Below are 18,273 nucleotides of genomic sequence, written 5' to 3' on the forward strand. Positions count from 1 at the left end.
CAGCCATTGTTACAAACAGAAATTCTGCGTACTGCTCTTGCTCCCCTTCAGCCACTCCTAACATGATGGTACGAGAGAGATCACTATACCCAAGGACCTTGCTAAAAACCCCTCTATCTCTTTAATCAGTGATTGTAGCTGGGGACATGTTGCGAAAATATGTATGCTATCTGCCTCTAACGCGTCACAGCGAGGGCAGTTAATTCCTGAACTCCCACCCCATTTTGCTATCCTTGCAGGCGTAAAGTAAAGAAAATATAATGTTTTATAGTGCTGAGACTGCAAAGGGGCTGCACTTAATATTGTGCGTCCTAAATTCAGAGATTCAAAAAACAGATTGCTTTCAACTCCTATTTTATCTACCCATTTCATGCTAAATTTCTCTAGGTCATCCTGGCTTTCTTTCAACAGAGTTGCATAAAACGACCTTATTGAGCAGTCCCCCATCAGCTTAATTTTCTCCATTATTTCTATTTTATTAAAGCCTGCAGGGCCTCCCGCCTTGTTGTTAAAGAAACTTCTGATCTGCAAATACTTGAAAAAACCCCTGTTGTCTATACCATATGTAGCTCTCAGATCTGAAAATTGCTTAAAACCATCCTGTGAGAACAAATCTCCTATTTGCGTAACCCCCCTTGCTGCCCACTCTGCCATTATCTGATCGGCAAATATTTCCGGAGGAAATGATCTGTTATTGATTAAGGACACATATCAATTATACCTCCCCATCTTGACTTTCTTTGAGAAAGCATTCCATACAATAACTGCTGCCTTAACAGTTTTAAACCTGGTTCTCTTGAAGTAGCTAAAATCTGTACATTTTAAGAAACAGTTATAGGCATTTGCCCCTAGCACAACAGCATAAACCTCAGTAGACATATTATGCATTCTTACATCATCAATATTCCCCCCAATTAATCCTTGTATATATTGCAAAACAGTTGCCATAAAATTTAAACGAAAATCTGGTGCCCCCCATCCCCCTTTTTCCCTAGAAAGTGTCATAAACCTATAGGCCCTCCGGGTCTTACCATGCGCCCAGATGAACCTATTGCATATGGTCTCTAGGCCATTGAACCAACTGGCTTCAAACAGCAGGGGTATAGACCTAAAAAAGTATAAAAATTTAGGTAAAACCAACATCTTGATGATGTTTGTACAGCCTACCAGTGACAAGTGCAGATTATTCATTTTTTCCAAATCCTTTTTGACTTGAGCTATTAAAGGTGCCACATTGTTTTTAACAATCTTATCTACCTCTGCTGTAATTTGCACCCCTAGGTAGGTTGCCGCACCCACCACCCTGTCATCGTTACATATTACCCACTGGTTTTTGACTATTTGAGTTTTATCATTATTCAGGCTATATCCTGAAAACTGTCCAAATCGCGCAGCTTCTTCTTCAATTGCCCTGATAGCATCTGAAGGTTTTGCAGTCAGGATGGCCACATCGTCAGCATATGCTAACGTTTTAAATCTACAACCATTTAAAGCTAGCGGTGGAATCTGATCATTGCTTTCCAACTTACGTATGTAGGGATCAAGGTATAGAGCAAAAAGGAGGGGAGAAGAGGGACATCCCTGCCTTGTTCCTCTCTGGATATTAACTGCGGATGTTTGTCCTCTATTAACCCTTATCTTGGCCGTCGGATTTATATATAAAGTCTGCAGGGCCTTAATAAATCCTGCCCCTATACCATACCATCTCAAGACTTCCCACAAGTACCTCCAGGAGACCCTATCGAATGCTTTCTCAGCATCCAGGAACACAGCTGCCATAGGGTCTTCTAAAGTGCTTGCTGCATCAAATGCCGTGATTACTTGTCTGATGTGTTGAGTTGTTCCTTTACCCGGGATAAACCCATGCTGAGAAGGAATTACCAATGATTCGATTACCCTAGATAACCTTTTCGCCAGAATTTTGGAGAACACCTTGACATCTGCGTTCATTAGAGTAATGGGGCGATAGGACCCCGGGATGTCTGCAGGTTTACCCTTCTTTGGTATTACAATGATATCTGCGCCGCCCCACGATTCTGGAGCAGACTCGCCCTTTTGTGCTAGCAACATAACGTTAAGCATTTCTTTTACAAGAGAAGGTTGAAAGGTTTTGTAAAATTCTACCGGAATCTGATCCGGACCAGCTGCCTTCCCGGATGGTAAATCCCTCAGAGCCTCAACCAGTTCATCCAACTGCAATAACTCTTCCAACCCCTTCCTGTCCTCCTCTGCTAGCACTGAGGGTTCTATCTCGCTTAGATAAGTCCTTATATCCTCCTCTCTCTCCAGACCATCATTTGTATAGAGCTCCGTATAAAATTGTTCGAAAACCTCTCTGATCTGTTCAGCTTCCTTCACCTTAGTTCCCTGAAAATTTTTAATCTCCTTTATATCAGCCATCCCGTCCCTTTGCCTGGCTCGCACAGCCAGTATATGGCCAACTCTTTCACTGAGTTCATATACCTTTTCTTTATTTACTATATACCTCTCTACTGTTTTTTTCGCCATCCCGTCCATAGCTTCGGCCTTAAGAGCAACTATTTTCAATAAGATCTGATCAATTGGAGAGTGTGTATGTATGGCTGTCATAAGTGCTTCCTCTGCTTCCATGATTAACTTATTAGCTTGTTCAGCTTTTGTCTTCAACATTCTTTGATCCTTAATTACATAACTCAGGGTTTCCCCTCTTATTCCAGCTTTAAAAGCATCCCACACTATTCCTGGCGATGATGTACCCTTGTTTATCTCCCAGTATTCCTTAATCCAATTACTCATTCTTTCCCTATACCGCTGATCCTGGAGCAGTGTTCTATCAAATGTCCATTGCCTTAACTCTTTATTTCTCCTTTGCCCAATTATTACAGTTAAGACTAACGGGCTATGATCTGAGATGATCCTTGGTTCCCTATCTATTCTTGCTCTATCCAATAGTCCTCTTGTTATTAAAAGGTAATCCAGCCTAACCATTATCTGGTGAGGAGCTGAAAAAAAGGTACTCCCATCTAGGTTTGGATGGCATTTTAACCAAGGATCTTCCAACAAATTATGTGTTACCATATCCGCCAAGGCTGTATAAGTCCTCTTTTTCCTCCCTGAATATATTCTGCCAGGGTCTAAAAAACTACTGTCTACATCATGTAGATTCAGATCACCGCAGAATATAATGGGCTCCGGCCATTGCGCCAATTCTGTATCTAAAAATTGGAAAATATCCGGATCATCTCCTGTGGAGCCATAAACCGAAACAACCGTGATAGTTTCCCTAAACCTTAGCTCTACCATAACCCATCTACCCCACTGATCCTCCTTCTTTCTCTTAACCAACGTATCCTGTCTCCTAGCTAGAATCGCCACACCTCTCGTCTTTGTGTTTTGGTTGGTTTTTGCTAATACATTAAAGCCAAGCTGGTCCAGTAAATAAGCCTTAGTGCCTTCAATATGTGTTTCTTGAAGGCACACTAAGTCGAGATTTAACGATTTTAGCAGGGCAGCCGTTTTGAGCCTCTTATTTAGCTCATTTAACCCACAGATGTTTATTGAGGCTATCCTACAAGTCATTGTAATTCATAATTTTTCCTACCCTCTGTATATACCTGTGCCAACAATATTTCAATAAGATTTCCTTACCTATAGTTTTATTTACTAAGCTACTGTGTAACCTGCCTCTCAAATCTTTCTTACATATACTGTGCTTGTAATCACCTCCTAAGTGCGTGTCTTTCCCCCCCCACCTCCACCCCCTTTCCCCCCTCTGCCCCCCTCCCTTTTGGATCCCATCCCCCCTTACTACAGGCAAATAGGTCAATCCTGACCTATGTGTAGCCCCTGTAGTCTGCAGTGTCGCTACTCTCTCCTATCCTGTTCTCTCATCCGTTAGTTATATCTATGTGTCCCTTACGGGGTTTTTGGTGGGCTATTTGGTGGCGTTTTCGATGAAATTCTTCCTTTGTCTAACTCCGTGATCTCTGCTAGGTACTCTCCCGCTTTTATCTCAGATGTAAACAACTTGGTGTACCCCTTCCTAATGACTTTCAGTCTTGCCGGGAACAACAAATAAGCTTCTGCACCTTGCTTTTGAAAGGGTACTATCATCTGCCTTAATTTCCACCTTCTTTCCACGGTAACGTGGCAGAAATCTGGCCTGGCGAAGAATGTGTTTCCGTCAGCTGTCTTTCTGGAATCTGGTCTAGCCTGATCAATTATTTCTTGCCTCGCTAAAAAGTTCCCTAGAAAAACCAGCATTGCTCTTGGTAGTGCGTTCTCTTGACCCCCACGATTTTTTCTTACAAACAGAGGATATCTGTGGGCTCTTTGCACTTCTAGATCCCATTGACATTTTGATTCTGGAAAGGCTTCTTTTAGTACCTTAACCACGTATCCTCTCGGGTCCTGTCCCTCCCGCCCTTCCTCAAGTCCCAACAGTCTTACGTTGTTCCGCCTTTGGCGGTTTTCAAAATCTTCTAGTTTCCATTGTAGGTCTTCCACTACTTTTCCTTGTTCCATTCTAAAAGTCTGCCAATCTGTTACCTCCTCTTCCACTCTGCTAGTCCTTTCTTCCACTTGGGTTACTCTCTCCTCAACCTCTTCGTACTTTCTGTTTACTCTTCTTAGTGAAGCTTGTAATTTTTTTGTATCTCTATTTGCTCTTCGACTTTCTGCTCTGGCCTCTGACTGCATCTGCTTTAGTGTTCCAAATAACATTTCCAGAGTTACATTTTGAGTTTTTGGCCTCCCAGCATTATCTCCTTCTCCCTGATCATTTTCCTGGTAAGTTTCTGACGTAGCAGAGTAGTCCCACGACAACTTTTTATTCATATTACTTCTAGACCCTCGACCATCTCTTCTAATTCCAGCTCTTTTTTTCTGGGTCGCTAGATCCCTGGAATCCTTACTTGTGTCTGAGCCCGAGGTGTGATCTGTGCAGCTCCGCTCCTCCTCAATTTCGGGATCACTAATGTCCGTTGTATCAGAGCCCTCATTGACTGAGAAAAATTCAGGGGAACCACCCCTCATGCCTCTGTCTTCTCTGCCACCCTTAACACTGTCCTGATCAAGGTCTTGATGCCCTTCAAGGCTCTGGGTGCTCCCCCAGCTCGGGTCAGAATGTTGCAAAGTTCTTTTGTTCAACCCTGCCTCCACGTTTAGCAGTGCGTCTAGCATTTGCACATTATTATGCCTCCCCAGCTGCTCTAGCGCGTTACCATCTGCATCAGCTTTCTGCATTCCCCCCTCGTTCAACTTCTTGGCTCCAGCGCTCAGCCCTGCTTGTTGCGTGCTATTTCCTTCAGCGTTCAGCGGTTGCCCAGCAACCGGGTCTACAGCGCTTACGTCCTCGCGGTCTGCTGTTTCCTCGGCGCCCGCGTTCGGCGCGGCTGAAAGCAGCGGGGCTCCTGCTCCGATCTGTGATGCCGTTGGATGTCCGCTCACTCCCCCAGGATGCCGAGGGTCGTCCGCTTGCTTCTGAACCAGCGGGGCTGCCTTCGATACGAAATATTCAGGTAGTGTTGATTGCCACATCTGTTCCTTTGAGTTCGCCGTTTGCGAGCGCTGTATTTTCCCTTCCGGCTCCAGTGTCAGCTCCCTTGCAGCCTTGCTCGCTGCTAAACGGGTCTCTGGTTTTGCCTCAATTTTCTTTTCTTGTCTTTCAGATTTTCTCAGCAGGGCATTCTTTGCGGAGCGATTGAGATGCTCCGTTTGTTTTTAGGCGGTAGTGACTAGTACTTTTGGGATCGCTCCAGAGCGATTTTCTTCTCTTGTTGCTGAGCCTTTAGTCGACTCAGTTGTTACTGCTTTATCTTTATCTCTATCTTTGTCCTTGTCCTTGTCCAGCTTACTTCTCTGCGACATTTTGAAAGGTACTTTAGCTCTGTTAATTATACTTATCCAACAGCCAGACAAAGTTTTTCTCGCCTCAGTTGAGATTCTCCTCAGTAAGCCTAGCCTGGATGCTCCTGCCGAGGTGCTAGATAAAAGTCCACCAAAGAACCACATCCCCGTATTCACAAGCCGCTTAACATCCTAGGATAGGAGAGAGGAGGAAAGCGACTTTCTCCTACAGAGCTACGGCGGCCATCTTGCCTCCGACCATTCACACCTACCACAAACGATGCAGTAGAAATGTATCAAACGATACATTTCTACTGCATCTTCAACCAACTATCTAAAAATATGCAGCATCATTCAACTATACCTTTGTACAGACTTAAAAAAAGAAGCTTAATTAATAACATCAGTAATCATCTTAAAAAATACACATATTACTGTACAGGATCTTTTTTAAAAAACATGTTAGTACAATGAAACAAATTTCAATATACATCTCTACATTTAATATTATATTTCAAACAACACAGTTTTAGAACCATGCCACATTATTTAAACTAAACCTCTCAAATGTATAACTCACCTTGCAAATAAATGTGTTGAATGAAAAATCTCACAAACTCTGACAGGTTTTTCTTTTACACACAATCAATATAATGCACTAGACTCAGCAAGGTAAAACCAGTAATGGCAAGGTTCCCCTCTCTGTCTCCATACACATACACATAAGCAACAAATAACATTGCTTCCCACAGTTTTTCAAATTGTAAAACACATTTCCATTGGTTAAACGTAATATCCCTTAGCAACTGACTTCTTCACCCCTTCTGCTAAATGCCAGTTTCTATAGTAACAGGTCATGGAACATTCAACTTAACTGACTGGTCACAAGTTCACCATATTTTCAAGTTCACCACACAATGTTGCAAATGCAAACAGCAGGTGTGGTTGGCTTTGCAAAACATGACTTTATCCTTTCTACTGTACCTTTCAAACATTTTTTAATAACTAATAAGAAATATGCTTTAAAAATAGTAAAATGCACCCTATTTTTTAATATAGAGTGTTCTTAAACAGCCAATCAATTCTCTCATTTTTTTTTAAATTGCATCTTGTCCACCATTTTACATACCTCTCATTCTACCAACTGACTACCTCAGATACAGACATCTTTTCATTACTTACAGACATCCCTTCAAGATGCTTTCTGTGTGGATTATTGGACACAGCTATGTTTTCTGATGCAAAAAGTATGCTGAACACAGAGGTATTGACAAATACCTAGCTTTGCAAAATGTAGACATTAAATGGATTGGACAGAGGGGATTAAAGTGGCATCAATTAATGCCTTTGGTGACAACCTTTTTGCACCTCCAACCCCCTGACCTCATGATTGTGCACTGTGGTGCCAATGACATAAGCATATTCACTGGGGTAGATCTGGAAATGCTAAAGAAGGACACTTTTGCAGAAATAATGTTGCTTTTCCCCCAAACTTCTTTGTATACTCTAACATATGCCAAAGACAGAAATGGAAGTGGTCCAATCATATTTGTCCTCAGATTAAGAAAGCTAGAAAAAATGTCAATAAAACAGTTTCTGCTTACCTCAGAGACCATAGGATGGGCTCCATCTATAACAACAATCTACGTTTCCATATAGATGGCATCTACAGAAGTGATGGAGTACACTTCACTGATCAAGGCAACAGGGTGTTTCTTAACATCCTGAAGCTCTGCATCTGCAGTTACATGTAGCTACAACAATCTCCTAACGAAAACAAGGGCTCTTTTTAGAGCGACCCAATAACCCAACATATAACCTAGGCTTATTTAAAAAATTCTTAATTATTTTTGCTTGGAGTCGCGCTCCCAGTTCGAATTTGGCAGCCGGGCACCCATCGTATTCACACTAGGGGCTGCGCTGAGTGCCCCGCACCCATCGCATTCACACGCGTAGCCCCAGGAAGGTGGCAGTCCCGGGGACTCGGGCTGGCCCGGGAGGCCCCCCTGCCGCTTTTCATCAATGCCCCCTGGAACAGCGTGGGGGATTGCCCTCCCACGCATTTGTTTTCACAGCCCCTGGGAGGTGGCAGTCCCAGGGGCTGCGGGGGCTCCTGCGGACCCCCACACATTAATCGGAGAGTGCCCCCGGGACCTGGCCCACCTGGGGGCTTTTTGAATATGAAGCGCAGGACCCCGTTCTTAATTTTTTTTTTTTCTCGGCAGGAATCGCAACCCCAACACGACGTCTGCCGTTTTTAAAAACATGTGCTTGTGGGACCCACTGAGCAGACCTATGGGGTCAGGGTGTTTCTACTTTGCCCCCTTTTCTTCATTTTACACTTTGTTTCATAGTTTTCTTGTGACTCAGTTCTCACAAAATGACTACCAACAGTTCCTGGTTTGGAGTGTTGGCAGCCAATCAGAGTGAAGCTTGTGCCAGGGAGGGTTCACGAATCCACCACGGCCATAGATATCGAAACTTTTTCTTTTTCTAATTTCTCAGGAACTACTGAACGGATTTACACCATTTTTAAAAAAAAGGGCTCTTTCGGAAACAAGACCTACCTTTTTGCCAAATTTTGAGTAATTCCGTTCAGCAATTCAGGTTGTAGCTTTGTCGAACGTTTCCTATGGAAAAATACATGGGGAAAATGTGTTTTGGGACCCCCCTTTTTTCTCAGCCCCCGCTTGACGAATCACCCTGAAACTTTCAAGACAGGAGCTGACCGGAGCGGGCCACAAGTTTTGAAAATTTTGTGAAGATTCCTCAAATGACGACAAAGTTATTGGGAAAAGAAAAAAAGATTTTTGAATAGAAACGAGGTCCTAACCATAACTACCTACTGGCGACCCCCAGTAGGTAATATATGTGTGTGTGTGTGTGTGTGTGTGTACCTGCACCATAAACACTGTGTGCCTTTAACTTTATTAGTTTAAAGTGAAGCTTTAAAAACGCGTTACTAAGGCGTATTCACCATAGAAACTAGAGATTTATATTCACATGTGTTCTAATGTTTAGCTGAACATGAACATTTGTAGATCTCATTCACATTGACACTTGTATTTCAAAACATACTACATTTATTGAAAGTATATTGCACATGTAATCATGAATTCATTTATTCATGCTTTACATGTATCCTGACATTATGCGTGCACATATAATTGTGTATTCAAAGTGCACATTGAGAATGCTTAACTAAAGTTAGCTTGACTAGGCCGTTATTTCTTAACATGAAATGTATTATTCCTTGTTCTGCATGTTCTGATTCTTTGCAGGTTTTCATGATTTCATAGCTAGAGCTTGTTTATTAGAAATAGTGAGGTTGGAGAAGAGAAATTTTGGCAAGAACGGAATGACTCAATGAACAGAAGAAGCCTCTAATTCATTGCATATCAGGAACAAGGGTGCCCCAGGTTAACTTGGTTATTTGAGCTCTATGGGATGGGAAAATCAATGAATGTTGCAGATGCACACTGTGAGAAGAAGAAATAATTGCTTTTTCTGGTGGCATGTTAAGAGATATGGATACTCTGGAAATTTCTGGTTTTCATTATTGTTTACACTGTTGGATTTTTTAGCAGATCCCTTCTGAATTTGAGAGGTACAGACCTCTCTGCTTCCTTTTGTCTTTGCAAGTCAGTAGCTCCATGTTAAGAATGGATTTCCCTGTCCAGAAGACTTTTACTGGAGTCTTCACTATGCTGACACCTTCCTTCCTTTATTCCTGAATCCTTTGAGACCTTATATTCCAAAACATTCTCATTCTAGCTTTGAGCCTGGATTAGATGACCCTTAAATCTGCTCATGTTTAGAAAAGAAGACCAGAGTTTTTTTAAGGAACACCAATTCCTGTTTCTTAGTATCTGTATTGCTGTGACTTTAATGTTTGTATGCTATACGCTACTGAGACTAAACTTATTTCAGCATTTCAGCTTGCCGGTTATAATTCTGTATCTTTATAATGGGACCCTTCCTGCAAAGAAGCGCTGCTCCTGTGTTGTTGCTGTCTGGCCACTTCGCCATGCCTCGCGGCCCCCGCTTCGCGGGTGCCGCTCGTAGGCTTAGTCTCTCTCTGGGGAACATCCTTTCTGCCTCCCTTCACGTGCTTTGAGCACCAACGCGCCCCTTGCAAGCTGTCATCTGGTCAACAGGGGTAGAGGCGGGACTGCGAGGACCAGCATTCCTAGCGGCGTGGATCGGCCGCAGCTGGTCCTCTTCCCGCCCCCTCCTCCTCCTCTTTAAAATCTGTGTGGAGTGAGTGAGCCTTGGGACCCTTCCTGCAAAGAAGCGCTGCTCCTGTGTTGTTGCTGTCTGGCCACTTCGCCACGCCTCGCGGCCCCCGCTTCGCGGGGGCCGCTCGTAGGCTTAGACTCTCTCTGGGGAACATCCTTTCTGCCTCCCTTCACGTGCTTTGAGCACCAACGCGCCCCTTGCAAGCTGTCATCTGGTCAACAGGGGTAGAGGCGGGACTGCGAGGACCAGCATTCCTAGCGGCGTGGATCGGCCGCAGCTGGTCCTCTTCCCGCCCCTTCCTCTTGTTTTTCCTTCATAGCTTGTGTGGACAACGCGCACGCGGGACGCGCGCGGGGCAACGGCCGGGGCGAAGACCGGGCTAAGAGCGGGCCGTTTGAGGCCGTTCGAGGACGGCAGAGGACGGCCCAGGCCCACCCCCCTTATTGCTCCTAACCTGCTTGTTATTGTATCATCGTGCTGAGACAGGTTAGCTTAAACTGAAGCTCCCTAGTTAGTAAGTCGAATGACGACCCTGATCTCATCGTAAGCACCATGAGTACTAGGATGACACGTAGCAAAGCCTCCAAAGGTGGTTCACAAATTTGTGGCCCTATGGACGACTTCATCACCCGCACAAATATAGCCATCGATGAAGAAATATCTAAACTTCAAACCCGGGTATCCCTAGAATTGGTAGCTGCACGTAGGCTGTCCGAGGTAATTGCCCTCTCGAAAAAATCATCCCTAGGACATATAGCCTCTGCTGTCACTCCAGCACGCCCTGCCCGCCCAAATAGTATTACCACCCAGGTTGATTTACACCAGCCCCCGATTACTTCCACCCTCACTCCGCCCTTAGAACAATCACGCATTACAGAAGAGCTAAGTTTCGCTGCACCTTCTCACGCCCAGACCCCCACCCTTAATCCCCTTTCCCAAGCATTCCCAACTACTTCCCGTGTTAGTGGTGCACAACCCAAAAGAAAACGCCAATTACGCTCAGCCTACTCTCGTAAAAAGGCAAAGGTCGCAGTCTCCCACCAGCTCACAATGACCAACACTCAGGCACGTAATGCTTTACCTGAGGGTTCCTTGAGCACACAGTCAGTATGCCAAAGTATGGGAGAGGGTCCAGCCAACACCACTCCAGTAGACGAGGGGGCGCAGGTACAAGACCAGGGAAGGAATGATAAGGAATTTATAGATCAAGTCTGGGAAACATTAAAAAAACTTCTCTCACCACTCGACTTAAGATTGTCTAGGATAGAAAACAATCTACTCGAGATGGAGAAGAGCATTATTGCTCTGGCCACTCTTGGCCTAAGAAGTCTCGAAAACCAGGGCGTGTCCTTATCTGACCCACTTTCGCCAGCCCCTGCTTTGCAAGCTGAGCAGCACCCCCCACCAGTACCTGTTGCTGTAAGGCCTGTTCCTAAGTCGAGGACTGTGGCTGTGGATCAAGTTTCCATAACCGCTAAACCTCAGGCTACCAAACCGCAGATTCCCACACGGAACTCTAAGCCTGGAAAAGTAAATCCAAACCTGGTAGCATCCGCCAGACCCCAGCCTGCCGAAACCCAGGGTCCTCGTCCAAAAGAAAATTTTAGAGGAGGCTATATAGACCTTCCACCAGAGGCCAATGACTATGTGGTCGTGTTGACAGGCGTCCCTGTGATTGGCACTGACCAACACGAAAACCACTGGTCATTGAAAAATAAAACTATGCACTGGCTTAACGTCAACAGACCGATTCCCAATGGCAAAAGAAGCCGAGTAATGATGGTCCGTAGAATACCCTGGGTGGGCCCAACCAAGAAATCTAAGCAAGGGGACTGTGTAGTTGTAACTTTTGAAGACCCACATACGGCGCACCATATCTGTTCCTGGCCAACTAGTGAAGATTCTTTAGTCATACCAAGGCCGCTATCCTATTTTTACCCCCCACGCCAATTGCATACCCAAGTGGATAACTGGTCCTTGGTGCAGCACCACCCATGGAACACCCATCCCATGAGGCAAAAGAATACTCTTTTACACTGGAATGGCCTTTCAACCTACAATAGATTTGGAGGCCTGGAGGAGGTCGATTGACTTTCTATGTTCCCAGCATGCCCACAACTAGAAAAAGCATTGTCTCCACATGTCATAGACATAATTGGAAATCCAACCAACGGCCCTCCAACTAGCCAAGCCGGGCTTCTGACTCTCTTGCCCCGGGCCATGGAACCGATCAAAATGGCCATTTTAGATTGCAAAAGAGTGGAAACGAGGCCAGACAGCCCCTGTTCGATCCCCCCTCCTCCAGTACAATCTAATCCAATGGAGATCGACCTGCCTGATAGAGTTGCCTCCCCAGGCGATTCTTCACTGAGGGTCTTAAGCTGGAATGTGGCTGGCCTTGCACGTAACTTTGATAACCCGGAATGGAACACCTTCCTGGCACCCTATGACATTTGCTTGCTACAGGAAACATGGTGCCAGGAAGCTAGACATAGAGTGGGGTTTTCGACCTTCTATGTTCCGGCTGTATGTCACCAAGGTTCTAAAGGACGCCCATCCGGTGGTCTTCTCATCTGGATCAACATAGCACTAGACCTCAGTGTTTCTCAAAGGACCATCGAAACACCTGACCTTCAATGGCTAACAGTGCACTACAAAGGGGGAAGGAAACTAGAACTATTTAATCTCTACTTAAGGGGCAATAGGAACGGAGGATCTCTAAACTCTTTAGGCTTAAGTAACTACCTGTCTGCCTGTGACGCCGACTCTCTCGTCCTGCTGGCAGGCGATTTTAATTGCTGTTTTGAGCCTTTAGCCAAAGAAGATATTCTGGATACCAACGAGGAGGATAACAGGAGGGGCATCCCTATTTTGAACCTCGAACCGATCCCTAAATGGACACAAAAGGCGATCGATATAAATGCTCTTTGCATGGAGCATAACTTGAGAGCAACGAATGGGCGTTCTAAATCAGATCCCATGGGTGCCCATACATACAATAGGACGGGCCACTCATCCAGAATTGACTTTGTTATGCTCAACTATAACCTCTGGCCATATCATCAAGACATGGAGGTTATAGAGACCTGTGACAGCGACCACAACCCTCTCGCTTTAACCATTTCTGTCCCCTGGCAAACTGGGTCTCAAGAAGCTACTAATCAGTTATGGAAAGCTTCACATGAGATTCTTCCCTCAAACTGTGGCAGACGTCTTAAATGGGCAAGAGTCTCAGCGGATGAGGCTAGGATGTCACAAGCTGAAACCATCTTACTAGAGGCTGAATCTAGGCTTGATAGCATGAATAGCGATAGCAAGATGTTTTTATCGTTATTTACGGAGACTGTAACGGCACTAAGTGGGCTGTTCATCATTCCCAAACCCAGCTCCAGAACTGCTTCAAAGGGGGCCCTGAGAACAAGTGAAAAGTGGTTTACAGCCAAGTGTCGACTTGCTAAGGGTGATCTTGTTGCTGCAGTAAAAGGAAAAGACCAAGCTACCATCAGGTCTGCAAGGAAACTTTATAGGAAAACTGTGACTGAGGCCAAGCGGACATATGATTTCAACTTTTGGCGTGACCTAACGGAGGCGAGCACAAGGAAAGATGCTAAGGGGTTCTGGGACTTGCTAAGATCAAGAGACAAGCCCATTGATCAACAACTGACTTGTAATATCCCTGGTGTTGCCTGGTTTGCCCACTTTTCGAAATTGTATTCGGCTCAGACAGGGCCTCTGCAACCAGACCCGCTCCCAAGGCTCAGTTCCACAGATCTCCCACCAAATGAAGTCCTATTTACCACCTTGGAAGTAGAGAAGGCAATCAGGTGTATTGTTTCTAACAAAGCGGCAGGACCTGATGGGATTCCGGGCGACTTGATAAAAAATAATCCCCCATTTTGGAGCAGATTAATTGCTGTTCTTCTTAATGAGGCTATGTTGGGGGGGTCTTTCCCTGACTCTTGGAGGGGCGCTGAAGTAGTCCCCATTTTCAAGAAGGGTAGCAGGGAAGACCCAGCCAATTACCGCCCCATCAGTTTGCTGGATTCGACGCAAAAGGTAGCGGGGAAAGTGGTATTGGGCAGGATCCTGGAGTGGGTGGATGAAAATCAGATATTGTCTGATTTCCAAGCGGGTTTTAGATCAGGGACAGGCACCGTCGAGCAGACATTCCGCCTTTTAATGCTCTATTGGAAGGTAGTGGTGCTAGGAGGGGGCAGCTTATACTTAGTCTTCATAGACTTAAAAACAGCCTTCGACCTGGTTCCAAGAGCGTTATTGTGGAAGGTCCTTGACGAGTTAGGTCTACCTCCCTATTTGTTGGCCTTGCTGATAAAATTCCATGAAAACAACTTTGCCCAAATCATATGGGGTGCCCAGGGAGAAAAAACCCTGTGTATTCCAGTAGACAGGGGCGTCCGCCAGGGGTGTGTGCTTGCCCCCACTCTGTTTTCGCTTTACGTCAATGGAGTGGTGGAGCACCTTCTTCAACATCCTGCAGATGCACCATCCCTGGCTGGAAGGAAAATCCCGACGCTCCTGTTTGCGGACGACACCCTCCTGATTTCGAAATCACCTGCAGGCATACAGTCACTACTTTCCAGCTTCAAGGCCTTCTGTGACACCAAGGGACTGGCCATAAATATTGGCAAGACCAAATTTCTTGTCCTCAACCCCCCTAAGAAATCTGTTAAACCCCCCACTCTAGACTCTGTCACATTAGAACGGGTCAAAGAATTTGACTATCTAGGCATACGTCTTTGTGATAGTATGAGCTGGAAGGCCCATCACCAAAAAGTGTTTCTAACCCATAAGAGGGTTGTTGGTGCTTTACTTAAAGAGCAGCGTGCTTCCTTCATAAAACCTATTGGGGCACTTCTTGATATTTATAGGGGTAGGGTTGTGAGTGCAGCACTGTATGGCGCAGAACTTTGGGGTACCCAGAGAGTGGATACTTTGGCCCACCTAGAAAATAAATTTCACAAAGATCTGATGAGGCTACCCCAGAGCACCCCCACAATCCCCCTCTTGCTGGACGCAGGTACCTGTCCAATCTGCGAGCAAGCTAAATTACGCCCCTTACTACTATGGTCTAGAATTTGGAACGTCCCCGAACTCCACAGCTATGCAGACGCCCTAAAAGATGTACTGTCCTTACCTGGCTGGCATAAGATCGCCTGGCTCAGAGAGGTCAAGAGGGCATTATACAAGCTCGGTCTGGGAGCTGCGTGGGAAAATAAAACAGCACCTCCTAAACAAGAACTGAAGAAGGCTTACTGGTCTTGGGTGGATAACGAGAGACTTGGTAAATCAAATCACCCAAGATCTGTTGCCAACTTCTTGATGGTTAAAGATATCCCCTCCAGAGAACCATATTTGGACTTGATTCACAGTTCACATGATAGGGCATTATATTTTAAATTCAGGGTTGGGGTCTTACCTTTATGTCAGTTTACCTCTACCTGGAAACCACCACTGCAAACTGTACCCTATTGCCCATTCTGCGAGCTAAAAATCGAATCTGTCGCACACTTTCTATTTGAGTGTCGAGTCTATATGGCCCCTAGACGGAGGTGGTTGAAGCCTCTTTGTAGGAGCCTGGGAACTCGCTCACATCTGGAAGCTATAAGAATACTGCTCTCAGATACAAGACCCTTTTTTGCCATTTGTTTGGCTAAATTCCTAGGCTGGGCTTGGCGCATAAGATCTGCTAAACAACTGACGATACAGTAAAGTGTCCCTTTTTCATTTTTCATAAATTTTAAGATTATCCCGTGTAAATATGAAATGTTTTTAATGGTAATATGAATTGTAAATTGCTTTGTTTCGACCATTGTTTTTATGCTGTCATGTTTTGCTTTTATGATAAGTTTCTATATCGAAATAAAGCTTTACTACTACTACTATAATGTGATCTTGATATGCACCTATTTTGGATTGATTACTAAATTGTAATAAACCTACTAAAGTTTACCTACCGATTCCTTGTCCTCATTGTGTGACTAAATGGGCTACACGAAAAGTTAAATTTTACATTTGTTGTTAATTCCCTTGCCTATCAGTCAATTAAAAGGATCCATCAGATGAAGAGTGACCTCTCCTTAGCCAACAGCATGTTGTGGAGGGTCGAAGTCTGAGCAATAGACAGCTGCCCTGGCATCATATTTTTATGGCGATGGGTCCGTGTTTCATATTTGATGTTTGTAATAATGCCTTCCAAAGGAATCCATACACATCAAGTATTTTTAAGCTACCTACACTAAATGAAAAACGTAATATTAAAGAAACATAACAGTCCAGAAAAGATGTCAGAGGGTCATAGCCTGCACCCAGACTCTGTGTCCCAATAACCTGTTGAACACAGGTTTCAGTTATGCCCTGCATCAAGATACATGGCATGTCCATTGGGTACACATTGCTTGTAACCAGTGGGCCCAATTCAAAAACCTAAACATACACTTTTGTGTAAGTTTAGTTTTTTTCGGTATTAACAAACAAATGATTTAACAGTAAGTTCGCGATTGTGTAGACTCTGCAGTCGGGCAGAGAACTATGCACATAAAAAGATAGGCCTGTCTTTTCTTTTATGTGCGAAGTTCTCTGCCTTGTCTGTAACACCGACATTCACAAAGGTAAATGTAAACTTTTGTGTAAGTTTAGTAGTTTCTGTCCTATCTTTTATTTCTGGAGTTCTCATCTCTGACTGTGGAGCCTCTCCAGTCGTAACCTTACTACTAAATTGTTTGTTTGTACATAATGAAAAGAGTAAATTCACGCAATAGTGTAAGTTTACCTTTGTGAATCGGGCCCTGAGTTTTGCACGAGAAGCCGCTGCACCCATGTATAATGTCTGTGCAACAGGCTCTGGGTTCACAATGTGACATAAATTTAGGAAAACTTAGAAGTGATTTTATGTACAGGGAATGCTTTTCAAACTAATGAGTCATACAGAATCTAATAGACTATAATAATGCTTCATATATATTTCTTTTTAATTGCCCACTAGTGTAGTCTACATCAAAAAACATATAATAATTATATTGGCTCACTAGTGGAAAGATTGCTGTAATTCTTCAAGATATTGTTTTTAAAAGTAAAGGAACACTAACAGATACTGTTACTAGATGTCTGTGTGGAGCCCATATGAAGCAGTTTACCCCAGTATGAGCAGCTTTTAAAGAGTTAATCATGTAAATATGATTTTTCTATTCTGATTTTGCTATTTTGGGATAGCAGTGAAAGGTTTGAGCCTTACCTTGGCTTCATTGACTACCGAGCCAAACCCAGTAGAAAACCCACAGCCAATCAGACAAACCCTATCAAGAGGGGCAGCATCATCAATTTTTGCGACAGAGTCCTTATTCACAACAGTGTACTCAGAAAACGTGCTAGTGCTCACGAAGTGGTGAACCAGTTTTCCCTTGCAGCTAAACCTGGTTGTGCCATCAGCCATCAGTCCAGATAATGTTGCAAGGCTGTTAAAGAGACAAAGACATATAATTATGATCATTTGTATCTAATTCTGTTTTTTGCCTACATGCATCTAAAGCTCATGGGCACAAAAACTCAAACATACTCATTCTTTAAACAATAGTTGCTCTTCGGGCTTATGCAATTCTTGCATTCTCCACACTGAGGGATATACAGAGAAACAACCTTGTCACCTGCAACAGAATAAAACATATTTTTATGTATTTGGTTACACAGCACATTGCATTGAATTTGTTAATAAATTCAAACATTACAAATGTACTGTTTATACCAGGGGTCTCGAACAAGTAGCTTGTGAGCTACTGGAGCTCTCCAGCTTCATCTGAGTAGCTCACCTGTGTGCAGCCCAGCTTAATAAATTAAAAAGGTTTTTCTTGGTTGAATTAATATATATATATAAATAAAAAATGTAGATAATACAGCACTAGTAATATTAGTAGCTCTCAGTGCATTTCATTGAACATAAGTAGATCTCAGTTTTCAGCACAGGATACCTAGATGCATAATCACAAAAGAGAACTGAGGGAGTGCTAAGTGACACCCTGGTTTTGCCACTGTGTGGCAGAATGTATTAATTAATGGTAATATGTAGCTTGAGTTTGACTCATTGTAGTGCTAGAGGCACTCTTATGGTTTGACACCACGTGATGACCTTTGACTACCATCATTTTAATTGACTTTGGTGTGTTATTTTATCCTAGCCTGAATGTATGTCCTGCA

At 44.0% G+C, this 18,273-nt stretch overlaps 1 protein-coding gene across 1 annotated transcript in view; it reads right to left on the reverse strand.

Moving 5' to 3' along the window:
- LOC146866264 (alcohol dehydrogenase 1-like) overlaps nucleotides 1-18,273 on the reverse strand; it is a 364,524-nt gene that overhangs the window by 155,673 nt on the left and 190,578 nt on the right. Inside the window, exons 4-5 of the mRNA XM_085640482.1 lie at nucleotides 17,639-17,726; nucleotides 17,318-17,537 (exon numbers count right to left, since the gene is read on the reverse strand). Of these exons, the coding sequence (XP_085496608.1) occupies nucleotides 17,318-17,537; nucleotides 17,639-17,726 (308 nt within the window). The remainder of the gene's footprint in view (nucleotides 1-17,317; nucleotides 17,538-17,638; nucleotides 17,727-18,273) is intronic.

The sequence above is a fragment of the Triturus cristatus genome, chromosome 2_1, assembly GCF_964204655.1.
Source record: "Triturus cristatus chromosome 2_1, aTriCri1.1, whole genome shotgun sequence".
Taxonomy (NCBI): domain Eukaryota; kingdom Metazoa; phylum Chordata; class Amphibia; order Caudata; family Salamandridae; genus Triturus; species Triturus cristatus.